General features: G+C 41.0%; 2 protein-coding genes across 7 annotated transcripts; one reads left to right on the forward strand and one right to left on the reverse strand.

Annotated features, from left to right (window-relative positions):
• Positions 1-22,986, forward strand: sh3bp1 (SH3-domain binding protein 1). 4 transcript variants are annotated; one of them, XR_016117479.1, is made up of 25 exons: positions 1-173; positions 806-848; positions 950-1,054; positions 1,784-1,860; positions 2,001-2,112; positions 2,199-2,275; positions 2,753-2,840; positions 2,900-2,968; positions 3,144-3,234; positions 3,311-3,447; positions 3,524-3,635; positions 3,773-3,854; positions 4,098-4,178; positions 4,573-4,686; positions 4,764-4,861; positions 4,934-5,081; positions 5,319-5,491; positions 5,847-5,977; positions 13,218-13,511; positions 16,373-16,647; positions 16,745-16,813; positions 19,427-19,472; positions 22,477-22,580; positions 22,701-22,834; positions 22,914-22,986. XR_016117479.1 is itself a non-coding variant. In XM_089015309.1 (19 exons), the coding sequence occupies exons 1-19, from the start codon at positions 124-126 to the stop codon at positions 13,251-13,253; spliced, it is 1,827 nt and encodes a 608-aa protein (XP_088871435.1). In that variant the 5' UTR covers positions 1-123; the 3' UTR covers positions 13,254-13,752. The 4 variants fall into 4 exon arrangements, 2 of the variants coding, with proteins under 2 accessions (XP_088871435.1, XP_088871434.1); XR_016117478.1 differs by having other exon boundaries at positions 13,218-13,284; positions 16,352-16,647; XM_089015309.1 differs by lacking the exons at positions 16,373-16,647; positions 16,745-16,813; positions 19,427-19,472; ... (1 more) ...; positions 22,701-22,834; positions 22,914-22,986 and having other exon boundaries at positions 13,215-13,752.
• Positions 6,256-16,175, reverse strand: cdc42ep1a (CDC42 effector protein 1a). 3 transcript variants are annotated; one of them, XM_089015311.1, is made up of 4 exons: positions 15,794-16,175; positions 11,445-11,568; positions 9,478-10,355; positions 6,256-7,766 (listed from the first exon to the last, which is right to left on the reverse strand). In XM_089015311.1, the coding sequence occupies exons 3-4, from the start codon at positions 9,947-9,949 to the stop codon at positions 7,081-7,083; spliced, it is 1,158 nt and encodes a 385-aa protein (XP_088871437.1). In that variant the 5' UTR covers positions 9,950-10,355; positions 11,445-11,568; positions 15,794-16,175; the 3' UTR covers positions 6,256-7,080. The 3 variants fall into 3 exon arrangements, with proteins under 3 accessions (XP_088871437.1, XP_088871436.1, XP_088871438.1); XM_089015310.1 differs by lacking the exon at positions 11,445-11,568; XM_089015312.1 differs by lacking the exons at positions 11,445-11,568; positions 15,794-16,175 and adding an exon at positions 13,791-14,454.
• Positions 22,987-25,963: the final 2,977 nt, after the last annotated feature.

Here is a 25,963-nt window from a genome sequence, read left to right on the forward strand (position 1 = left end):
CCACGCAACTTCCTCATTAACCGCATAAGCGCTTGAGAGAGCGCGTCTAAAGTGAGAACTAGAACTATAGGCTTACAACTGCCCAAGTAACCCCCCGAAGGAGGTCAGGAGGACAGCGTCGCAATGATCCGCCAGTCCCTGAGCATTCTGAAGCAGCTTGGCTCTTCTGCGAAGTAAGTTAAAGTCACTTTAATGTCATTTTTGTTTCCATGTACTGTTGAGCTAATGCGGTAATGTTGTCTAGTGAATTAATGTTTGTGCTTTTGTTTCATTCAATCAAGGTGTATTTGCACTATAAAATGACAACAAAATATTTTTTTCCCCCGTGCAGCAATGTTTATTTTTATGTCACCTGCTCTCGCTCTGACACATCCTGAAAGCAGCGGCGAGTCGTGTGCATCTGCAAAACAGAAACCGCAAACTTAAGACGGCCCCTTTTCTCTGTACACAGTACCCCTGTATCAATACCTGGTTGTTTTCCAAAATGTCATAGCATCCCATGATGAACGGTTGGTCATATTTCCCCCATGCTACAAATATCACTTTCCTCTTTGAGAGGCGATGATTCTCAAAAGGGAACTGCTAATAGCTTCAAGCCACTGACATGCTTTGTTTGTGTGAGGTGATGTTTGTCATCCCCTTTACGACATTTTTGGAATGCTGCCATTTACAGTAGAGCAAAGGAGAAACAACAAAAACACAGTTCAACTACCTTTTTAGTTTAGTTTTAGCCATTCTATTCATTTTTCTTCTTGTAATGCAACTTGAAAACCACCATGTTTCACTTATTGTTTCTTATTTGCAGGTCACAAGATGCCAGTGGGCTTTTACACTCAGACCTAGTTGTGGTGAGAAAAATAAAACCCGTTTTTAATGTAGCGCAGTTGGAGCGTGAGTGGCGACGACTTTTTTTTTTTTTTTTTTTTTTTTTCCGTTTGATGAAATGAAGGTGGAGCAGCGGGTGGAGCCCGCCAAGAGAGCGGCGCAGATGCTGCATAAGAAGGTGCAAGGTTGCATGCAGAGTCAGGCGGGGCTGGATGCTGAAAAACGCATGGTAACAAATGGATAAAGCAATTAACTCATTCACTGCTATTTCTGAATTTATTCGGGAATTGAAAATATGACGAAGAGCGCCATTTCCAAAATTTTTTTATACATTTTTTTTCTTCTGGTGCCGATAAAGCGTTGGCCATGGCCTCTGGAAATGTTTTTTTTCTTTTCCACACGGGGGCAGCATTTCCCTTATTTCCATGTTAGCGCTTTGTTCGAGCTTCAGCTGTTGTTAAAGCACTATATTCACCAATATGGATACAGTATATTGCATTGTATTTTGGACATCCACCCTCATTTCAAGCTTAGATAACTCCAGACCCATATAATTTAGTAATTAACTCTTTTTTTTATGATGAAAGACGATAATCTAAGGACTCCAAGCACGAGAATTCAGTGTCGGGTCATTGTTTGTTTCAGCCTGTCATGTTTGTTTCGTCTTATGTTTTACTCCTGGTTTTGTTTGCTACTTTGGACCTTTTTGTTTTGATGATGGTTTGATTATGAAAACTTAATCCAAGTCTTACCTCCAAATAATAATAATAATAATGCCTCAATATTCTGTGGGTCCTAGAATTTGATTGACAATGACAAAAAACCCTGGCACTCGAGTGCACACATTTTTGCACAGTGAACACATACGATAAAAAATGTGCTCATTGTTGGCCATAAATGAATCTAATTTGATGGAGCACATTTTTAAAATGAGTTTTCTCGCCACTTTCTTCCCCAGAAAAAGTTGCCTCTCATGCTGTTATCAATCAGCATGGCGGAAAGCTTCAAAGACTTTGACGCCGACTCATCTATCAGGTGAACGCTCCCGTCTGAGTCATGTGAGAATATTCCGGACTGAGGTTTTCAGTTCTCTCACAAATGGGAACATAGAGACAAACTGCATGCACGCCATCGAAATGCATTTGAATCATGCATGAATAGCCGTGTGTGTCCAGGAGGGTGTTGGAGATGTGCTGTTTCATGGAGAAGAAGTTAGCCAGCCTCTTAGCAGACTTTGAAATCAAAGTGGAAAAGGAAGTTTTGGAGCCGCTGAGTAAACTTAGTGAGGTGAATTGAGTTTCTCTTCACTATTTTATTTATCATTTTATTCATCAAAAACTGCTGCAGCATGACTGACGTCCTGTTTCCATCAGGATGAATTACCGGAGATTCTCAAAAACAAGAAGCTATTTGCCAAGCTCAATACAGACTGGAATAATGCACGACTCAGGCGAGTTTTTTTTTTTTTAACTCGTTCACCGCCATTCCCAAATTTATTCGGGAATGGAAAAGCATGATGTGGAGCGCCATTTCAATTTGTTCTGGTTTAATTTTCTTTTTTTTTTTTTTCATTCTTGGGTGCCGATAAAGCGCTGGTCAGACCTCTGGAAATGTTCATCCCTTCCACGAGGGGGCAGCATTCAACTTTTGTTCATGTTAGCGCTTTGTTACAGCTCCAGCTGTTGTTAAAGCGCAATATAAGTCAATATGTATGTATTGTATTGTATTTTGTACACCCACCCCCATTTCAAACTCTGATAACTCCAGACCCATATAACAAGATTTCTTACGCTGTATTACATGTTTATGTAGTCCTAAAATTCAATATTCTGAGTCCTGCAATTTGAGTGAAAATGACAAAAACCCTGGCTCTGGAGTAGACACATTTTTGCACATATTCTGGCAGTGAATTAGTTAAATTCCATAGGAGCCAAGCCAGCACCGGTCCACAGGCCAAGCAGGGTTGTCTCAAGGAGGAGGAAGAAGACGCTCTTAGGAAGTTGGAAACCATCAAGGTACTAGCGCACGGTTCTGAGGATTTGAACTTTTTAGTCATTTGTTCTTGTCTTTCTAGAATCAATATTCAGCAGATCTGTATCACTTTGCGACCAAAGAAGACGACTATGCAAGCTACTTCATCCGCGTAAGTTGCACTTGCGCCGCCGTTTAAAAATTCCCCTTGTGTATTTGGCAACATGGCAAATCCCCTTTATTTACACTTTCCAAACCCGCGCGCAAAAAGGGAATATCTACAGACCGTTAAGGTTTTATTTGATATATTTCCTCCCTTTAATGCCCTCATATTCCTTTCTGTTAAGCTTTTGGAGCTACAAGCAGAATACCACAAACATTCACAGGAGTTCCTGGATAAAAATATCAACGAACTCAAGGAGAACAACAGGCCAAGAGGTTAGCACATATATTTATTTTTTATTTGCCACGCTGTTTTACCCTTTGACCTTGCTACATGTGTCACGGACTCCAGAGCCACCAGCAAACCCCACAGGCCCGAAAGTTTTTGGGGAGTCTCTCTCTTCTCATCTGCTTCAGAGCAACCGAGAAATAGCCGCACCCATTCAGGAATGCGTTCACATGCTGCTCAGAACCGGGATGAAGGAGGAGGTAAGGCCATTTTAGTAGCGGATCCTGTCATCTGTGTTAAAAATCAGTCAGCGCTTCTTTCTTCGCTTACCTGCAGGGTCTATTTCGTCTGGCGGCGGCGGCCTCAGTGCTGAAAAGGCTCAAGGCTTGCCTGGATCAAGGGATGGTTGATTATGATGAGTTCAGCATGGACCCTCACGCTGTGGCTGGTAAGCTATCATGCATTTCATTTCGAGGTATATTTTTTCCACCAAACCGTAAAATCATGGCATCATTGTCAAGCAAGAAACGGTTAGCTACAAAGGTAGAAACTTATGTCCGTTTTCATGTTAAATGACTCCACTAGGAGCGCTGAAGTGTTACCTGCGTGAACTTCCTGAGCCTCTCATGACCTTTGAACTCTACAATGACTGGTTCAAAGCAGCCAGGTGGGTATAAAATCTATTCCTGAGTCCTCACAGAAAGGTTCATACCACTTTTGTGACTTTAATCAAGGGCGAAAGTGTATGTTTACAAAAAATTATAATTGATGCTAATGTACATTCAAACTAGTTTTGTAGGAGACAGACATTCGTATTAGATTCTGCTAACTTAAATGCTCTGTGAAATTTGTTTTGTCATGTTAAGACACTTGGGAGTGTTGTTAAATAGTTTTTTTTGTGAATTTACAGTGAAAAAGACTGCACAAAGAAGCTGGAGCAGTTCGGAAAACTACTGAAGAAACTGCCGCCTGAAAACTATAACAACCTCCGGTGCGGAATTATTTGCTTTGTGTAATAATTAATTGACTGTCAACAACCACTTTTTAAAATCTTGTGTAACTAGCAGTCGCACATGTGCAACACGTGCAAACAGATTCCATCAGTGACACTGTGAAACGCGCATCGTTGCATTTAATGTTTATTAGTGAAAATGACAAAAAACATGGCACTGGAGTGGACACATTTTTTACATAATCTGGCAGTGAACGGGTTAATCAATGGCACGAGCCTCCAGTGTCGAGTCTTTATTTGTTTTGCCTTGTCATGTTTTACTCATTGTTTTGTTTGCTACTTTGGACATTTTTGTTTTGATGACTTTGTGGTTTGCAATTTTAAATTTTGATTTCAGTCTTCTCCCACATCGCATTCCTTCTTCTATTTTCAGATACCTCATTCAGTTCTTATCGCTACTCTCCGAGCAGCAGATTGCAAACAAGATGACGCCCGGTAACATTGCCATCGTGCTAGGACCCAACCTCCTCTGGCCACAAGCCGAGTGGTAACTATAAATATCCAACCGCATGTCTCATCCCAGTCATCAATCTCATCCCATCCACTTGCTCTCTTCCTATTGAGGGAAATCGCCCTTGTTGATATGGCGTCCGCATCGTCGGTGCAGGTGGTCTCGGTTATTGAGCCTCTGATTCAATACAGTTCTGCGCTCTTCCCTGGAGGTACAGGAATGAGTTACTCTCAAGTAACAGTGCGGTGAATAAATAGATCTATGATGTTAAATGTTTATTCAGAGATATCGTTTGAGATTCCGGAGCTTTCCAACGTCCAAAGTGACCGGTCCATTATCTCAGAACAAATGCCATTGTGCAGAACAGTCTCCGCTCCTTCAACAGCCTCATCCTCTTCAACTTACCATCTCCCTTGCCCGAAGACAAACAGGTACAGCTTCAGAAACGCCACAGAAGGCTACTTAAGCTCATTTGTGAATTTTAGAGAGACTATATTGAAAATATGTATGGCTCGTTGTTGATTATAGACACTTATAAGGGTAGTTTTAGACCCTTTTGCATGGAAAATGTAGTCGGTATCCCCTATGGGTGCCATTGTGTCACTTGAAAGATGCTACCAAAGATACATTTTGCTAATAATTCTTGTATGGTACTTTTTTGTTGACAGCTCAACCCCGACAATACCAAATCAGAACCGAACTCCACAACAAAGAATCACAGGGTACCATCCAGGACAGAGTAAGGACCCCATGCAGAAGACGTATTTGGATCAATCAGAGTCCAATTCGGAGGAGCAGCCCATCTCACAAAAAGGAATTGTGATGATGGCCATACCGAAACGTGAGTCAAAACATACATACACATTACAACATATTTTAACATACACATAAGCGGTTTTGTTTTTAAATTCTTTCAACTAGTGACTGTTTTTGAGATTCCAATATGTGTAGCCCTTTTTCTACAGAGGGAAGCTTAAATACAGATCAAAACAGGAAGTTGTCCATTACCCGTCACAATAATTCGGGAGTCATCTTGCGTGTCTTCCTAACCACAACAGGGGTGGCTCACAGTCATTTTTTTGTCGCTTCTGCGCTTGTGCAAGATGTTCAAAACCTCTCGCCAACCTCAATCTGACGTGCGTATCGCATAAATAGTCCATTCGTCTTACCGTCTGTCCACTCTGTCTCATCTGCAGCAAAAAGGAGCATCAGTGTGAGAAAAGCCAACGAATCCGACCAACCAATCACGGTTCACCACAGCAAGCCCAAAGCGCCGTCGACAAAGCCTCGGCCTTCAGTGGCTCCCCCCGCTACAGTCGAATCACAGGTGACGCCGGTTGGTCTTAAAAAGCCTCCCATTAAAAAATCTGGACTTAAAGCCCCTAATTGCCCTCCGCCGCTTCCCCCTGCTTTACAGTCCAAAGAGACTCCCTCCGTTTCACAATAAGAGGAGATCGACACTATAAAAGTGTTCATCTTAAGATAACATCACTCCCAAGGTTTTTGATATTTGCTAACTTACCGTACAAACAATAGCATCTTTATTTCCAATTCATATCATTCTTATATGTCAAAGTATAACGTTAGACCGCTCTGTTCTCAAGGTGCTTATAAAGTATACATTTATTTGGCAGTCAGCTGATATTTTCATGTACATTTGTCGGTGATAACCTAGATGTTATAATATCTTTTCAAAACACCGTTCCTATTTAGAGGTGCACAGAGTTTATTCAAAAAGTCTTCAGCATCAAATGAATAATTACATAGTACAGCCTCTAATGTACAGTATTTGATAACACCCAAAACTGGTGTTATTGTCATATTACTCAATTTGTGACATGTGATAATTGTCATCATTAATACACTGTAAAGATTATTACATTTTTAAGGCTTCCCATTCATATCAAGGTAGGTCTTCAATAAAATGACTCGCTATGTTCTAAAATGAAGTTCAGCCCTAAATGCATGTTGACTGCACACAAACCTCCAGAAACATTTCGTTTGTATCCTTATCCGCTTTTGATGGCCCAAAAAAAACAAATGTTTAAAATGGCAACTTGCTACCAAATGGTGTTAAAAGCACTACTTGATCTCAAAATTGAGCCGCTCAATCGAGTGCAACGTAGTTCCTTGACACTAAGCCATCAGAAGATGGCGCCAACGTATTGCTTTTATTTTGAAAGCCTGAGTGGGAGTTTCACCCTAGCCAATTTGAACTTTGTGTACATTGGAAATGTGTCAGTCCTTAATGTTTTGTTGCATTTGCAGCAAAAATGGCACCAATAGTGCGGGGGAAAAAAAAGCTCCAGCATTCATGTTCAAAATAGTGTCCTCCATTTGCAGTCTGAGGGTCGATTTGGTTGTTGGATTACAATTGGAGAGGAATCAAAAAATATATCCAGTAATGAGTGAGTTTCATGTGAAAACAGCTCAGACTTTGATTTCATCATCGTCATCATCTGCATAGCTGTATGATATCTTCTTCATCCTCTCTGAATCCACCGTCTCCACCCTGTTGTGACCTCCGTAATGACGTGCTAGCACATCGGCAGCACTTTGGAAGCGCTCGCTCTCCATCCTGACCGCTAACCTCGCTCGCTCAAGCGAGCCTCCCCTCAGCGTGTCAGGCAATTTCCTACATACGCCGATTTCGTTTATTTCATTTGCGCTTCCTTCGTCGTCGTCCCATTCCGCCCCGTGCGGACTCTTCCCGCCTACGCAGTCCTCCCTCAGCAGGGAGTCCACGTAAGAGATGGTCGCTGAGTCCATCTCGGATCCTTCGTTGGTGAGACCCCACGGCGACCCCGTCTCTTCTCTCTCCCAAGTATGACTGTCTCCGTCCAGTAAGCCGAACACCTCGCTCATGAGGGAGGGGCCCAGGTCGAAGTTGAAGGTGTCCAGGGAGGTGAGGGAAGCGAACGAGCTGGAGAAGGCGGTTGACTTGGGGTCAGAGGTCACGACGACGGCGGCACAGCGACTGGTCAAGATGGCGTCGGTGGGGTCGGTCAGAGAGCCGCGATGCACGTTGGAGGAGTAAGGGGCCGAGTCGGAGACGGACGGCTGCTGACGCTCGGATCGGGACAGACGAGGAAGTGTAACGAAGCCTGACTCCAAACCTGAGAATAAAAGAATTGCACGAATTGCGTTAAATGACATAACATACTTTTTTCAAAATATAACCATAGCTAATGCTAGAATTTTCATTGTGGAACTGCAGTTTAGTTATTTTTTTTGTTTTTATTTCTAATGTATTCATGATTTCTCTTTATATATAAGCTTCCAAAGCAAATTTTGTAGTCAATAAATAACCGTGTTAATTGTGATTTCTAAATCACTTAAATAATTTCTTTATTTTAATAATAAGTTTAATTTTAAGATTTTTCTTCTTGGACTTCAAGATGGTGCTGCTTGAGTGGCTGCCTTAAAGCCTCTCCTGTATTTTGGTTTTGCTGCTGTGAAATGTACATTTCTCCACTGTTAGCCAAATAAATGCTCATTTCATCTAATTTTGATTATTGTGTATGTGAGCCCAGTAAAAAAATCAATGAATTTTTATTTTCTACATTCCTGTTTTCAAGCTTATTTTCCCAAATGATTTGATGATAAAATGCACACTTATGGTACGTGTACGATGTACATTTTAGTGCTTGTGATTTGAAGAATTTGTCCAAATATTCCTGATAAATCCAACCCTTATAGGGGGGGAACACTTGACATATTATAAAAACAGTCAATGGAAATTCAATTGAGGTATAGGAAGGGGGGGGGGGGTCATTTTATTGCTTGAACGGCGCGGCGGCGCAGTGGGTGATGCTGATCTTATTTCAATGTGCGAGCGTCCGCTACTGAGCGGCAGGTAGCGGCAGTTGGATGACTGCAACGCGTGCGCGACTCAGCAGCAGATCAGTTTTCACCATTTGGTGCCTTAACCTTACTTGACCTAGACAGGATTCACATATTGTAACTGTTGTTTATCTAAAGGGTTAATTTTAAAAGGGTTTCATAACCGTAAATTCTGATTGTGGGGGCTTGTCAGTGGATAGCTTGTCGTGTTATCACATTGTAGTGTGCCTGCGAGGGCGAATATAACTTCATTGGACTTGCTAGAACCTGGAAAGATGAATCGAGTTGACTTAATCCGAAATGGTTGCAAACAGATGCCCGCCGCGTGAGTCATCGATGGCCATGCGAGCCCAGAAAATCAACCGCAAAGTCAAAACCCGTCAGCAGATGTTAAAGTGTTCAATGGAGCAGAAGGAAATTTGGAAATTTGTCTAATGTTTTGTTGTCTTTTACTGTAACTTGAACTATAGTTAATGGTGTATACTTGCCTTTGATGGAACGTCTTCAGGCGACTGCTTGTGAGGTCACAAAATTTGGAATTTGGCTGAAAATGATAATGCCTTTTTTTTTTTTTTTTTTTGCTAAATTTATTTTCCAAGTTGTACAGGCATTTTTTTAATCTGTTAATCTCGGGAAACGTTTCTAAAAAAGTTGGGCTGGTAGCTCTGTCCCTAAATATATCCCTATAGTACAGATTTGGCGGTGCCAGACCTCTGCTTTGATAGGTCCCTTCTCTAAATCCGTTAATGAAAACTAATTTTGGATTGGATTGGATTTGCCTTTATTAGTCTCGCAGTGGAGAAATTTACATTTCAATATTTAGTTAATTTTGTGTGACTTTTCATTGACTATAATAACCTTATATATATGAAGCAAGCAGGTTATGAAATATAAAGAGACTCACGAGTCGCCATACGATTCGTCAAACCATTCGAATAAGAGACCATTGACTAAGTGGCTTGTACTTTGGATCATCGGGCTTACCGTATGAACTCTTCCTCTCCCCCGGTGTGCTTTGACAACTGGGGAAAAGCATCTTTGTAGTGGTACTCCCATTATACATGTCCACATCCAACCTTGGAAGTGAGACGGCATTCTTGATGATGGGAGAAACGGCCGGGGGAGGCGATGACGCATCCTTAGAGCCTTCTCTGATTCTATTGTCAGAGCCCCTCCTGATTTGTCGGAGTGTCCTGGAGAAAAACGCTCCGATTTTGTTGTCTTGGCCGGACACAGAGTCTGTTTCCCCGTTGCCGCCATTAGCAGATCCGCCGTGATTGCTGAGAAAGGAAGTGTCTCCGAACACCTCGCCGCCACGACCCACGTGCATGGTGTGGCGAAAATCGCCCAAAGGCGGGCTGATCATGTCCAACGTCAGGTCGCCTTTAAAACGTCGCTTGCTGTGCGACTGCGTCACCAAACCTTTCAGGCCAGAGAGCTTTTCCTGCAGATTCATGTTGACGAAAATATTCCGTTTAAATCTGAAAGTATTTGCCAAGCGAGACTTCAGTTCACTTCAGCTCTTCCAGTTGCCCCCAAGTTCTGAAAACATGTAATCTAAAAGAGTCAAAAATCCGAGGCCTGCGGCACCAGACTCTTGAGTGTAATATTATCTATGTTTATCGTGCTCTAGCCAAAGTCTGTCCCACTCTTTGCCGGTCATCGTTATGCGGAGCTGGCAGAATCAAAGCAACATAAATTGCAGAGAACACTGTGCAGTTGTGTCCCGGTTAGAAGCCGGGGCCAGTTGGAGTGCAGTCAAGTCCCTGGTTTCCTCCCGCTTTTGGCTTTGTCGACATCAGCTCCGAAATAGGTCCGTGTCCAGCTGCAAATGCTTCTGTGGTCGCACCGTGGAAGAATGTCTACAGAGAGTAAAAACAGGGAGGAAAGAAGGGTCTGTCTTTAAAAATGGAGACAGGAGAAAGAAATGGACGACAGTGTGGCAGTTGGGAAGATTCAGGGAGAGACTTCAACAGAAATCCCAAACCGTATTGGTCAAAAAAGCCAAAATACTTCAACGATTTACGTACTTCAGTCAAAATAAATAAGTTGGGGCTTCAATGTACTTCCACTGACCGGTAGTCATGTGAAAACATGAAGATTCATTCTTTTGTTTAACTCTGAGAATCAATTTGAGTTTTTATCGCTCTCAACGCATTTTCAACTCGAGTTAAGCATGAAAAGTAGAAAATATCGACTACACGCCAGCCCAAATAGCCTTAAACTAGGTCAGGACAAAACTGGAGGTTTGGTTCCATGATTAAATTAGTGTGTATTTAGGTTTTAGGCTGCAAACCTGACCCATATTTGTGTGAAAACGTGAAGATTCAGCCTTTCGTTTAGCTCTGATAATGAATTAGATTTTTTTTAGCGCCCTAAATGCATTTTCAGCTCAAGTTAAGCACTTTTTCTGAAGTAATTGTTTTCTTCATGGAATTATATTTCTGTGAAATATATCCATGGTCCCTAGTCTATGGGACTAAGGACCAAATGGGGCCCGTGGACCTGTGATTGAGCACCGCTGTTAAAATGTCAACTAAACGTTGAAGAAGCTAAATTTACACCTTCTGGAGCACGCTAAAAACTTGCAGGGTGATTCTACTGTTTTGAACGGTCATAAATAGGACCCGAAAGGGTTCGCTTTCGGCCTCGTTCGTCACCCGCTTGGACAGTTTTATACAGTACGTGTGGAGGAAATTGTTTTCCTCACAAGAAACTGTTCTTTGCCAGCAGCAGTAATGGATAGGCCAATTTCTAAATATTTTGATAACAGAAGGGCCCTGACAAGCTCCTCCGGTTTTCGTGAAAAATCTCTTGCGCAGCAGCGGTCTCATTCGGAGGCTCCTCCACATGTGGTTGGGGGGGCGTCTGGCTTCGTTAATGACTCGCTTTGGTTTGCACCATGACGATTTGCGTCAGGTCCAAAGCAGTCTTTCTAATTTGCTACTGACCGCAGTCACCAAAACCCTCTCTGCTCCACTTCCCTTCTGACGCTGGCGTTTTTAAGAGGGGCATCTGGAAGCCGCGAGGGAGGAAACGCACCGCATACCAGTGCTGAGCGGAGCCATATCAAGCCTTGCAACAAAAAAAAGAGGGGGGGGGGGGAGGAAAAAATAAAAGGGACACGTGTGATGGCATGAGCCTACAGGGTACTGCTTGTACATTCCCATGAACTGAACTGAACCGGGCCAGACATTCGCAGTTTCACAGACTTGCTTAGGGGGTGGGGGTGAACCAGAAGTGATAACTCACCGGAATAGAGGAACGACATATGCGGTCATGAATAACCCCAGTTTGAGATTTTTTTTTAATGTGAAGCTACGATGTATCGTCTATCCCTGACAACCATTGGGAAACCTTTGACCTAAGTACAAGAGACGCTTGCTCAACCGTTTTGAACCCCCCCCAGGCCAAATACGGCCGTTCTCATTTGTACTTGTTTATGTGTTTGCAAGGTTGCGTAAACACTCTTTTTGGGCTGTCAGATAAATAGCCTGTTAAGCACCACCAGGCTGTAAAAACATACGGTAATGGCTTTAACGCTATAATCCTAGCAGTGATCTGCCCTGAAGGAAGTTGAGGGGGTGCTCGGACATACCCTAGATAATCCTCTAAATCTTCATCTTTGGTACCCCTACATATGCGTGTCTCTTTGGCAGAGGTTTTGGTTATTTTGGCTGCTGTTTGAGGAAGCTAAATCAGAAAAGGGGTGGTGGAAATTACATTTTTTGCGCTGACTCTGAAACTAGCCTCATTTTTATTTGGATTTCTGCCCTGCTGTAGGTCCATCTCAGTCGATATTGTTAACCTTCTCTCCATTAATGTCCTTCAGATTCTGACTCAGCTAACCAGGTGAACAAACATTACAAGATAAGTCGGTATTTTCCAGACTTGCGTTTTAGGCTTTCTATTTTTCCTCTTCGCTTGTGAAAGCTTGTTCAACTTATGGGTAAATATCCACGCTCGCTCTAGCTCTCCGCTGTTTGTTGGTGTTCAAAAAAAATTGCAACGTTTGCTGTTGACTGTACAAACTTAAAACTATTTTGTATTTCCAAAAAAAGGTAATATTTAGCAGTCCTAATATTTATTTACATGACCACAGTTTTTTTTATAACTGTTTCACATCTGTGCGGCATAGTCAACCAACTCACTCCATGATTGCTTAATAACATTCTTAAATTCACATTACATTTGTTGGTTTTGCTTCACAAACAGCGTTTTTGATAACACCCCACAAGTTCTTGACATATATAAATATAAATATGTATCAATAATAAGGGGACATTGAAACACAAAATTTTCACACATTTGCCACGGTCACTAATCGATAGAAAGCTAGCTATCTGGCTATCTATTAGCTCGCTAGCTAGCTATCTGGCTATCACTTAGCTCGCTAGCTAGCTGGGTACCTCTGAGCTCTAGCTAGCTGTCTATTAGCTCTCTAGCTAGCTAGCTGTCTATCTATTAGCTCGCTAGCTATTTAGCTGACTATCTATTAACTCGCTAGCTATCTAGCTAGCTATCTATCAAGCCAGCTAGCTAAAAGATAGCTGGTTAGATAGTTAGCTACCTACAGAAAAATGTATCCTGTGACTGTAAAGTGTCCTTGAGAGTTTTGAATGGCGCTTATAAATGAAATGTATTATTATTATCTTCTTGTACCACAGCAGCAAATAATAAATGTGTCTCTTTTCATCAGCCCCTTTGTTCTCTCCACACAGCAGAACCTCAGAGGAAGTCACGACCCGACGGTCAGTTAATGAGAGCAGTGTCCAGCAAAAAGGAATTGGGGTATGTCATACTTGAGGCTCAAAGCAAATTAGTCTGTCGACTGTTGAAATGTAATTTAGTTTTTTGGACGTTGCTACAATATGCTTCCAACCGTGTGTTAATAGTTTTGGGGAAGGCCCTTTTTTTTGTCTCAGCATGGCCGTGCCAAAGTCCATAAAGACACGCTTGGTTGAGTCGGGTGAGGAAGAAACACTCCAAATACATCAGAGATTATGGAAGCAAAGATTGTGAGTTGGTCACCCTTGATGAAAATGGTTCTTCCCCAAGAAACACAAATTTTGAGTTGATTTACTGGCAGCTCGAAGACTCATTTTTTTCAGACAAACTACCCACCCTAAAACTTGTATTACAGTTAACCACTAAACACTTTTAAACAAGTTCGGCATAGAATTCTTGTGGTTTCAAATGCCAATATTTTTAGGCAGATATAAATAAAATGGCGTTGCTGTTCTTTTGAAGAGCGTGTTAATGACATTTTAGCCAATCAGAAATCTGAAGACATTTACCTTAGGAAATTGATGTGAGGACAGACTGTGATACTTTCACCAACATCACCATGTCTGACCAGACAAAATGGTTGGGAATCCAGTGGTGTAAAGACAAACAAAGCACCCGGATTCAAAGTTCACACCTCTCCAAAGGGACTCTGTCCTCCTTGCATCAATGACACTTGAAGGTCACAGCGGGTCAGGCTTCAAAGGAATACCAAACTTTAGTTTAAAATATGTATAAGGGGGGAGGATAAAAATGTCTAATTTGAACTAAGTCTCACTAAGAATATAATGGCAAAAGTAAAGTTGCAAAAAATAAATAAACAAACCCCGGATGACGCATATGGCCGAGTTCATACGGGAGCAGGAAATGTCGGATGTACCGCACACCCACTGTTTGGAGACACTGCTGCTTACAGACGTCCGCGATGACTTCAACTTGGAACAATTGCATTGTGGCACAACTCCAAACAGACTCTTGAGCAGCAATGCAGGCTGGATTTTTTTTTTTTTTTTTTTTTCATTGATAGCGCTTATGTTTCTCTGTTGGCTTTCCTGCTCCCGTGTGAGTGTGTGGCATTTCACACAGAGGGCTCCTCTTAACACATAAGCCCACTGCTCCTAACATAAAGCTGCTATGGTCCCTTGTTAAAACGCCTCAAGGCCACTGAATATCAACACTAAATCCTAATGCATTGTAATTCATTTGAGGTTATGTGAGAGGAACCTGTAATTCCACTGTAAGATAATTAAAGACAGAAACAATTTATTCCTGATACATCCGCAGCAAGGGTATAATAATGGTGATATATGGAATCGCCGCTGCTGGCTGCTGTGGTGTATATATATGTCAGCAAGGAGGTTTGAGTTTCACCCAAGAAACCCGAGGAGACTCTTTTACAACTTTTGACAGGACTGAAACGGCCACTCAAACAAAGTGGATGTGAATACCACATTTCTTCACGTTTTGAAGCGTTTAAATAATTTTTTGCATCGCCGGAAACTCAACCAGGTGTGCTTACTAAGTTACCCAAGTTAGGTAGAAATAGGCTTTTAAAACTCATGATTTGATGTCAAGGATAGATAAGTCAAACAAAGATTCTATTGTTTGACTGTGGGCTTCTGTTGATTTAATTATTTCAATTCAGTAATTAAACGATACATTTAAAGTGGCTGACACTTAAGGCTAACTAGGAAATTGAATTTCGAAGAGTTCAATTCTTGTATTATTATTATTATTATTATTATTATTATGATTATTATTATGTAAATTGTCTCCACTGCGAGATTAATAAAGATAATCAAAAGCAATATTACATTTAGTAGCGTTTTATCTAGTATCTTCTTCTTATTGTTTTGGTCGTTGGTTATCAACGTTATGGAGCATTTCCGCCCCCTATTGGGTAGGAGTGTGAGCTACAACGTCAAATCCCAACCTTTCAAATTAAATTGTAGATTTTTGTCCACTGTAAAATAATCACTCGATTCTATCAATCATGTTGTTTGTCTATTGAAATCACCACACCTGTTTCCTCTATGTTCTTTGTAAAATACTCCGTCTGTAATATTTGAATAGCGACTGGTACATTTTGGCACACGACCACGTTGACACTAAACGTAATGGTTCGTTAGTCAGTCACTGGTCAAGGACAATTATGTCACCCGTAAATTTATCATACATTTTTCGGTAGATGGAAAGAAGCCTGAATACCTCCAGAAATGCTTAGGCAAAAAAAAAATGCAAACCGCTATTTGCAATGTGCTGCGCGTTTCTGTGAACGCGCATGAAAAAGTTAACCATTAGCTTAAAGTAGACTCTGAAAACTTCAATATCGCACAATTTTAAATAGGAAACATTCGATGAGTGTCATGTAGCATTATAATCCACGAACCAAACAACTTTTTCACCGATGTTTTTACATCTCCGCTGATGACAGATAATTATTTCTGCGTCTATAAAGACGCACATATGGATACGACAGAGCAGCCGTTTCCCTAAACAAAGAATAGCGACTCACCTAAAAAAACAGGAAAAGACGAGGAAAAAAAGTAACTTGAGTGATGTTTCCGAAAAAGGACCTAGACGAAGTTGGTCCGAGTGCGTCGATTGCTCGACGGGACAGTGCCACTGGTGTGTGTTTGCAGAAGCGTAGCACGGAGGACGAGGAAAGGGGCGGATCGGGGGTCCGATTCTCTATTGATGCGATGCTTACCTACAATTTGACAAAATGACTCGTCAATCAGAATTGTGTGCGTTTCACAAAATATCAGCTGGCAACATTTCACTGTGACCGTCGTTTCGAACAATTAGCATCCTATACAGAGTCATGTTTTTAACATTGACTTTCAAAGTTAACGGTGGCTGTTGGATACACAGTAAAGCAAATGCTGTGTTTAAGAAAAAATGGAAATACAACTTAGAACAAGAAAAACAGAGACATAAGAAGTCTGCTTTTTCTTTTTCCCGTGACTCCGTACTGTACCTCCATTCTAATTGCCCTTCTAGAATACAGTTACATCTTCAAATGACCTCAAAACGCTCTCGTCAGCTATATCGTGGTGACCAATCCCAACAGGAAAACGGGCCTTATCAACAGGAACACTGAGCATCCTCGCCCCGTCCTCTTCAACCCTTCCAGCTCCAGAGTAACTCAGGACCACTGACCCTGCGGCTAACTCTCCTCAATCCGTCACCACTCTGCTATGCGATGTAAACATGTCACAGTCATGTTAGTAAAACACCAAAAGTGGTGAAAAGAAGGGGAACCAATGCACCGTCCATGTCCTGTCATTGGGCTAATGAGATAATCGGTGATGGCACTTTTCACCAACACCTTCCAGAACCAACAACCAGGAGATAAATCTCTTGCAGGTGACTTTAATAATATTATAGTCTTGTAAAAAGGTTTCCAAATATTTTATCACAACTAATAATGTTTTTTTTTTTTTTTTGCCGCCCTGCCATTAAGGTTGCACTGTTGTTGCACAGTGACATCATGTTTATCGCATGGGACGAGTTCCAGACTCCTGCATAAAAGGTGAAAATTTACAATATATAGTTTGAAAGACTGTTTTACACTCGCTTAATCCATTGATGCATCCTGTAACCTGCGCTTGAAAGTTAAATAGACGTGTTTACAATTTTGCAGCTATTTTTATTGGCTTTTAGGGACTGCGTCTCATGTCACTAGCTGGAACTATCCTTTTCTTTTTATATCCAGTCCAAGATTCTTAATACCTCACATCCATCCTCTTGGTTTTATATCGGCATCACTATATCATGCTCTCCGATAAAATTAAATAAAAATACAAATACATCAACAAGCTCTCTTCTGGGCTGTGACAGCTATTTGTTTTTTTTTTTTTAAAAAAGAGTTAGGAATGCATCTATGACCTTTGGTGCAAATTCTTGTCCGGTCCCCAAAGAGAGGCAGAGGTCATATTTATTTTCTTTTTATCTGTATGTAACTATCTTGCTTTATTTCTATCTTCTGATAAAAAAAAAAAATGTGTTGATTGAATGGAAGAGCCGTTTTTTGAGCCTCTTAGCAGCTTGTCATAAAGCCCTTTGGGAATAACAACACACTTCTAAGTCACGCTTGACTCCTGGTGTCCAGGGTTTGTTTCACTTATCGGTGATATTTCGAACCAGGACAATGATGTGACAAAGTCATTCCACTAATGACAATGTTACATGTAAAATATGCATGCGTCGTTGTTTTGAAAGTCCAAATATGGAGATAAGATGTCTGGTTCACACACATCCTCGTCTGCGGGTTTCAACACAATGGCTTGACCGCAGGAACGACCCCTGTAAATCATTTAAAACCACAATATGTTACTTTTTGGCTGCCCCTACCACTTCATTTGCCATTTCTTGAAGTTAATTTATTACTAGGTGTCTTTTTGCAATACTGTACTCCAACTGTGAAACATCCTGTTTTAGAGATGTGAAGCATTCTGATTAAAAATCAATACAAATAAATACATAAATAACCTTTTGGGGAATTTTTTTTTTTTTTTTTGCTCAGGCACGTTACACACATTAGACCGCGGCTTGGAATTGAAGCGTATTTACATGGGACAGGAGTTGTGAGACAGTCTCTTTTCTTCAATGGATGCCACAGCTTCGTGTTTGCTTTTCACATTTAGCTTGTAGCAGACATGCACATTGCACCATGACGTCTCTGATTCACTGGTGAAAAGGATACTTTGATCCTCGCCTGTTTCATCTAGAACTGCTTTATACAACAAAGACGGCGCACAAAATGTTTTCTGTGTCACATTATTTGTTTATTTTTTTGTAGTCGTTTTTGACTTCAAGATGGCGCTGCGAAATTGGCTGCCTTTACAGCAGCCCCTGTATTTAGTTTTTCTATTTCTTCCTTACCTTTCCTCTTACTTTCTTCACTTTGCTGCTGTGAAATGTCAATTTCTCCACTGCGAGACTTATAAAGGTGAATCCAATCCAATACCCCTTTGACCCAGATGAGAAAAGTGCCCTTTGCCTTGAGTCAATTTTTTTAGGGACTGACAAAAGATTAGTGTCAGTGTCCAACTTCATGTTGAGTAGCTGATAATGAGTCGATTTTTGTCCTCAGTTTATAAAACAAGGGTAGATTGAAGGACATGATTTAGCCCTTTAAGGGACATTGGTTACTACAGTGAACCGCTTATCATGTTCTCAGATTACAGGGTGCACAAAATGGTTAAATGTGGTTTAAAAAGATGCGATTTTGGAGAAAAATGTACATTTGGGGACAAACAGTAGATTAAAGGATTTTCCGGGGAGTTACTTTTACACATTTCTGTCTTGCAGCCAAACAACATTAAAAGTCGTTGCAGTGACATGAAGTGCAGCTAAAATCACATTTGAAAGAGGAGGAGACCATGGAGTCAATATGGCTCTGAAATTATATCCAACGCTTTGGAAAAAAAAAAAGTCTATTGTGCAAAGTCGTGTCGAAGCAGCGTAATTAGTGCGCCGCTTCCATAATTCTATGTTTGTGGAGTTTTTACTGGCATTTCAGAAGGGAAAATGACCTCAAATGGTGGACAATTAAAGTTGTTAACATAGGCTTAAAATGGATAGATATAAAAAAAAATATTGGAAAGGAACTACAAAAACGACATTTCTGGATTTTAGATGCAGAAAACTTTTTTTAAAAAGGTTAAGCCATCGTAAAGCCTCTCTATGGGGTTCCATTGACAAATGCCACCCCCAAATGACCCACGTAAACAATGCGGGGCAACATCACCTTTATTTTTTTTTCTCCGCGTGTGTTTGTTGTGATTCACCAAATGTCGCCATTTGATAACGTGGAGCAGCGATTTTAAGGTTTAAGCAAAAATAATAATAATAATAATACATTTCATTTATAAGCGCCTTTCAAAATTCTCAATTGCTAATCTCTCCTGTTTAAATCATTCAGGCACAGCAGTGGACGCCTTATCATGTTATCAGCTTCCAAAATGTCCTCCTTCCTGTGATATAAATCTTTTTTTTTTTTTAATTGACAATTGCGGCAGCCTTATAGCCAGATAATACTTGCTCCCCGCAAACCAGACTGTTATAAATGAAAACCTGACATCTTTTTAGCGTACTAATTAGAACGGCTAATAATAACAATGTGGACTACTGTGTTTTACAGGAGTCTCGAACTAAATGTCCGTCGGGGGAGTCTGCAGTAGACACAGGTGCTGGTTTGTTCACTTTCTTCCATCAAGCACTTTTTTTTACTATACACTCACAAGTTTTATTTTGGTACCGTATTATTTTGGTGGTGGTCTTTGAGGGGAGGGCAAATGTCTTGTTTTCATTCACATAAACCCCTGATTGCGTGTTTTCATAGTCCTATTGGCTGTTTTACTAAGACTGCTTGGAAAAATATTTTCAAACATGCACATGAATTTGCGCCACTTTTCGCTCTCAAAGATGGCGGACGTTCCTTATCACACGTGCAGTTAATTATCATCACATTTAAAACCCCAATCACTTGTATTTAGAGGCTAATTATGAGACGGTGAATCAAATCCCACCGAAGTCCTAAACCGACATCGTTCGCCATCTCCCAGCCCACAAATCACACCAAAAACAAACACTGCGCCTGGTGGTGATTCCAGACTGGAACTATGAACAAAAAAAAAAACATCAACAGACTTTATGATTTAAGACAAGGAAAAATAAAACTGTTAAAGAATATTATATGATCATAATAATATTATATGATTATAAAGTGAATTATTAGTCCATGTGGGACACAGATCGTAAGATATTGCGTGACATAATGATTTGACGCAATTAGACCAAACAGGAAGGCGTCTCTTCACAATATGATGAATTCAAGCACGCGCCGACATCGGAAAACAGCACAGCCCCGCTACATACCTCATTGTCTGTAAATAGCCTGCCTTCCTCTGCATCTTTCCTTTGGCTTCACAGGGTTCATCAATCATTTGGCTAACGTGAAGATGGTCGAGGTCACGGGTTAAGTTATGAACATCATGGTGAAAATAGCAAAGGATTCTTTTGCGTGTATGTGTCAGTCTGATTCTTTCAAAAAAAAATGTGAATTGGAATCTTATATCTTATAATGTCATCATATATTCCACTCCGTTATGAAGACAAAGTCAGTTCGCGATGGTTCACATGCCAAATATCTAATTAAATATCAAACATCTCTAGCTGCATTTTTAATATGTTGATTTAGGAGTCATAAATCAAGCTGCGGTAATCTCCCATCACGCTTACCACCCCATTTATGGCCATTTTTTTTTAATGGATGACTATATTTTTATTTTCCTGGCACAGGAACAGCTTAGCTCATTTGCTCTCATTGAACGACAGTTCAGCTGTCGTCTCATGGATGTCGAATCTTATTCAGGGTTTTCAAAATGGACGTGAAGGGAGGTGTCGCAAAATGGCCGCATTTTGGCATCTTGTTTGGCTAACCGCCGGCTACTGTGAAGTTTAGAACTGCGTACGAGTCCGTGATGAGTGTTCAGACGTAGCAAAAGTTTGCGTGCATGTGTCCCATCTTGGCGTCCTTTCCTGTTTAAGCCTCGCGAGCACATAAAGTGCGGCCTTTACAATAGTCCATTGTCCCGTCCGCCTTCCACTCTTCCTGTCGGGTCAGAATTCACGGAAATAAGGACACGGTGCAAAACAAACAGCGGCGGCTACGGCTCTCCACCCTTTCAGCGTAGAAAGTCGTTGCGCAGGCGACGGAATTCTTGCCAGGAAGCTAATCAGCAGTGCATTGTGCTTTTTTTTTTTGCGCCTGTAATGGTTAGCATTTTCACAGCCCCGCTGCCTAACTGCCGCGGCTTGGAATTGAAGCGGATTTTACGTGTGAGACAATGTGTTTTTGTCAATGGATGCTACAGCTTTGTGTTTGCTTTAACATCACATGCGCGTGTTTAATATTTCATTGCGCAATTTCATGAACAAAATTTCACATGTAAACATGAATACTTTTAACAAGTTACAACATCATTATTATTATTAATTTAATTAGTGACATTGATGTATGTATTCATGTATTAGCTATCTAGCTGGCTATCTTTTAGTTATGTAGCTGTCTATGTGGCTAGGTATCTAGCTAGCGATATGTTGGCTATCTATTAGCTATCTACTAGCTGGCTAGCTAGCTTTCTATCTGTATTTAATAGTGACATTCAGTGTATTAGCTAACTATCTAGCTAGCTATTGGCTATATAGCTGTCTAAGTAGCTACCTATCTAGCTATCTATCTACTAGCTGGTTAGCTAGCTTTCTATTTACTTCTGGCTTGAGTGAACGCTGGCAAGAAAACTTTTTCTGTGACTGTAAAGTGACCTGGAGAGTTTTGCAAGGCGCGTAGAAATGAAATGTATTATTATTATTATTATTATTATTATTATTATTATTCTTAGCTCGTAGCAAACGTGCACATTACACCATGACACCCCTGATCCACTGGTGAAAATGAGGCTTTGATCCTCTTTCATCTAGAACTGCTTCATACGACAAAGAGGGTGCAGAAAGTGCTTTAGATTGAATCACCGTATCTTTGTGTTGTCATATTATTTTTTTTTTTTTTTTTTACTTCAAGATGGCGCCACGGCAGTGGCTGCCTTTACAGCAGCTCCATTATTTTGTTGTTGCAGCTGTGAAATGTACATTTCTTCACTGTGAGTTAAATCCCAGTTTGAAATGTATGTGAATGTTAAATAAAGGTAACCAAAGGAAGAAACATGTCGGGTGGACAAAAAAAGTTATTTCCATGGGATTTATCTTTCCATGGGGTTATAAAAATGTCATATCTTAAATATAAATGCTGAGTGCTGCTTTGGAGTAGAAATAAAGGATTTGCTGAGGAAGCAGAATGAACTCCAACCTGTATTTCAGCTCCTATTTCTACTTCTGACGTTTGTCAGGAGTGAGTACATATTTGTGTGGTGGAGTGCGGGTGGCATCTTCTAACCGTGGTTTGCAGATTTCGGAGTCAGACCGGGTGGATGAATAATGTCAAAATCGAACCATGTAACAAGACTGATGAAAGCAATAATACTTATACTACTTTTAAATTCAGGTTCAGAGCTTTTCAACGTAATAATAAACATAACGGCGGGAGTAGATTCCTCAATGATTTAGACATTGTGTTATTTGGCAAGAAATCCTGTCACTTACATCATCTTCAACAATTTTACTTTTTTACAGGGTCATCATCATTCTTGGAGGAACAGTCGGGAGCCATCACTTGGCGTTCACAAGTCGTTGACATCAGCGTTGGGAAAATAAATGTTACATCGTCTAGCCAAAAGGTATCTGGAAACACTTAGTACAGTGAGACCTCAACTTACAAACACCTTAACTTACAAACTTTTCGTCTTACAAATGTCAAATTTATGAAAATTAAACCTTATAATAAGCACTATTTTCAGAATACACACCCACCACGGCTGGCGGAGTGATCTTCGGCGGAAGCACACGACCGAACAGCACCAGAGGTTAAGTTACCAACAGTCCTTATGGAAGGTGACTCTCCTTCCATAAGCCATCGACGACCATCAAAAAGGTAAATAAAACTTTATTTTACAGCACAGTTGATTTCTTTAATTACAGTCCTCATGTAATGCGCCTCTCTTTCCAAACAGCAATTCCCTTTGACCTTCAACCTCCAACGCCATTCCATCAAGCCATAAATGACCATCACAAATGTAAATAAAGTGACTTTATGATACAATTCAGTGTATTTCTTTTAATACAATACAATAGCACATTTATTATACATAGAATAAGGTATGGTGTGTGTAGTTTTAAGGCTTATTTAGTTGAAAAGTAGATATTTATGGAAACCCGGGAACGGATTATTCCCATTTTAATGGTTTCCTATGGGAATTTCTTTTTTGAGATTCACACTTTTCGCCTTACACACTCTGTCTGGGAACCAATTAAGTTCGTAAGTTGAGGTCTCACTGTACGTCGTATTATCACATCGGTGGCTTAAGGCTATGGTGGAAATATTAGTCGCATAATCATAAGATGAGGCTAAGAGAAGAAAAAGCCTCACGGCAACTCGCGAAAGGGGACATCGGGCCAAGCTCATGTCAAGGTGATGAAAAAAAAATGAAGCGGCGTTTTATATATTGCCATCTGTGTTTTGTTGTGCGTGCCTTCACAGCAAACGTGATTAGTTGAAGCTTCAGGAATGCACACAGTTTAGTCTTCAACGGCCCCCGAGTCGTCGGCCCCTGACCCAACCAGGGAACCAGAACACCTCGAAAAGCCATCAGGTGTCACCTTATCTAAACGGTGCGCAGGAGAACGGCCTCCTCCTCACATTTAGTCCATCCATCTTGTCCTTTGCCATAAACCAAAATTCAGGCCGAGTATTTTGATCACCGCAGACTCCGACCGGCCGGATTGGCATTTCCTGTGGGCGGAGCCAGGGAGTAGACACATTCTTGGGCCAGTCACCTTCGCTTCCTGTCTCTGCTAACACCCCACTAAAACCCAAGCAGTGTGGACTAGCTTTGCGCTTCACTTTCTACTCGACGGTGCATTGCGCTGTAGGGCACTTCCTTTTCCGAGAGACTAAAACAAAGCCGAACAGGACAAAGACATGAAAAATAGTAAGAACCCATCCTGTGCCACTAGAGGTGGCTCTATGTGCTTGCCATTCACACTCACAAGATGGAGTATTCCAATATCCTTTCAGACTGACCAATGACAGATTATGACATGACAAGCCGTGGAGGCTCCAGATTCAGAAAAAAAGTACCTTTGAGACAAAACCATGGCTTCTTCAACTTGAAATTTTACAGCACATCCATGGCCTATCAAACACAGGAAGGAGGCTCGGCGGGTTTTCAGTTCAGATGAATTGAAATGACAGGCTTGGTCATCAAATGTTGTACCTCGAATGCTAGTGCGCCATTGTGTGTTTATCATACATATTTAAAGTAGCAATTGTGGAAGGAAGGAACCCCAAAAGTGGAATTTAAAGTCGGAATTCGATCACTGAACATTAGAAATTTTATACGAAATACTACTGTACGATGCGCTAACTTGAAGTATATTTTTTCTTTAAAAAAATACTTTCCTTTTTATAACATTGAAAACTTGTTTTAGTATCACCTTGCATTTTAGGAAGGCTTTCATAAATTAAAGAATACGCTGGTTAAAATAAACTACACCGATCCAGAATGCCAAGCTATATAATATAATACTATTTCTAGTTTACATTGTAAACTAGAAATTGTTTAAATGCAGAAAAGGTGAAGGTGAACAGACATTTATCGACAGACATCGATTCAATGGGGAATTTGCGCCGTCTGGCGGACAAATAACAAAACTACATCTAGTTCGATGTGGAATCAGCGCCGTCTGGCGGACAAATAAAGGCGTTTTTGGCCTGTGTTTGAGATGCCTTTTTTAAGCTGTGACCAACTCAGCAATGACGCTTTGTCTTCTCATTTGAATAAAAATATTTTTTTAGTGCGGGACAAGTGATCGTGTCTGCAGCTACGAGCACACGTGGTCTAGTGGTCTGAATGCCAATCATGTGCGTGAGCAAGTTCGGTTCGAGACCCACTCATGGCAAATGCAGCCTCCCTTTTCACCCCCGCTGGATGGTGCTCTTTTTCAGGGGAAAGAGAAAAGACGAGTTTTTTAGCCTGTCTTTTTGTACTTATGCAAATAATATCATAGAACATAACATGTACTTATTCGCAGATAATGTGGCAGAGTGGTTGAGGTGATGGCCTCCCAACGTGATGGTGCTGGGTTCAATCCCAGATCCGGGCCACATGTCCAACTCATACTTTTGTTCAATTAATGACCTTCATAAAAAGATAGGAGCAAAGCAACCAGAGTTGCATGTGAGGAATGTACATGAGGAGAAAAGGGGACTTGAAAAGGAGTCACTTGAACGGCGGTTTAGCCTCAGACCAGACGACGAACTCGGGTCTGAAAAAATTTTAGAAGTTATATTTATGGGCCTAATCCATAGCAGTGCTTATGACTGCAAATCCAAATTGGCTGAAAAACTCAGCTGCGATGGTTGAGTGGTCGAAAAGTTTAGATGCATTCCCGCTGTCAAATGCAAATATGCTTAAATTCAGCTGATCAGAGGGGACTCGAACAGGAGGCACTGGAACCGCAAGACCAAGTCGGATTCTAGACATTTACCATTGGACGTCACATTTATCGGGATGTGCCATGTTAGTACTCGTGACTACTGATAAAGCCACACAAAAAACCTCAGCTGTCATGGTTGAGTGGTCTAAAAGTTTGGTTGAGGCCAGGCCGTCTGCAGTTCGATTCCCTCTGTCACCTGCATATCTGTGCATAAATTCAGCAGATCAGCTGGGACTCAAACAGGAGTCCCCAGAATGGAAGGTTTTGTCTTAAACCACTAGACCAACTTTGACATGAACATTCACCTTTTGAGGTTATATTTATTGTAATATACCATGTTAGTACTCGTGACTACAGATAAAACTCCACAAAAAACCTCAGCTGTCATGGTTGAGTGGTCTAAAACTTTGGTGCGGCCTGGCCATCTGTAGTTCGATTCCCACTGCCACCTGCATAAATTCAGCAGATCAGCTGGGACTCGAACAGGAGTCGCCTGGACAGCTAGTTTCGTCTTACAGCGTTTGACCAAATCGGATTTAAAAACCTCCTGTTCCCGGTTTGTATT

This window comes from Hippocampus bargibanti, linkage group LG15, assembly GCF_051943395.1.
Source record: "Hippocampus bargibanti isolate YZ-2025 linkage group LG15, ASM5194339v1, whole genome shotgun sequence".
NCBI lineage: Eukaryota > Metazoa > Chordata > Actinopteri > Syngnathiformes > Syngnathidae > Hippocampus > Hippocampus bargibanti.

Bases quoted from the DNA above. Each gene is read 5' to 3' on its own strand.
- cdc42ep1a (XM_089015310.1), bottom strand. From the start codon at position 9,949: ATGAATCTGCAGGAAAAGCTCTCTGGCCTGAAAGGTTTGGTGACGCAG. The intron at 7,767-9,477 runs GTAAGCCCGATG...TTTTATTCTCAG, and splicing joins GGAGAGGAAGAGTTCATACG to GTTTGGAGTCAGGCTTCGTT.
- sh3bp1 (XM_089015308.1), top strand. From the start codon at position 124: ATGATCCGCCAGTCCCTGAGCATTCTGAAGCAGCTTGGCTCTTCTGCG. The intron at 174-805 runs GTAAGTTAAAGT...TCTTATTTGCAG, and splicing joins CAGCTTGGCTCTTCTGCGAA to GTCACAAGATGCCAGTGGGC. The intron at 4,862-4,933 runs GTACAGGAATGA...ATGTTTATTCAG, and splicing joins TTCTGCGCTCTTCCCTGGAG to AGATATCGTTTGAGATTCCG.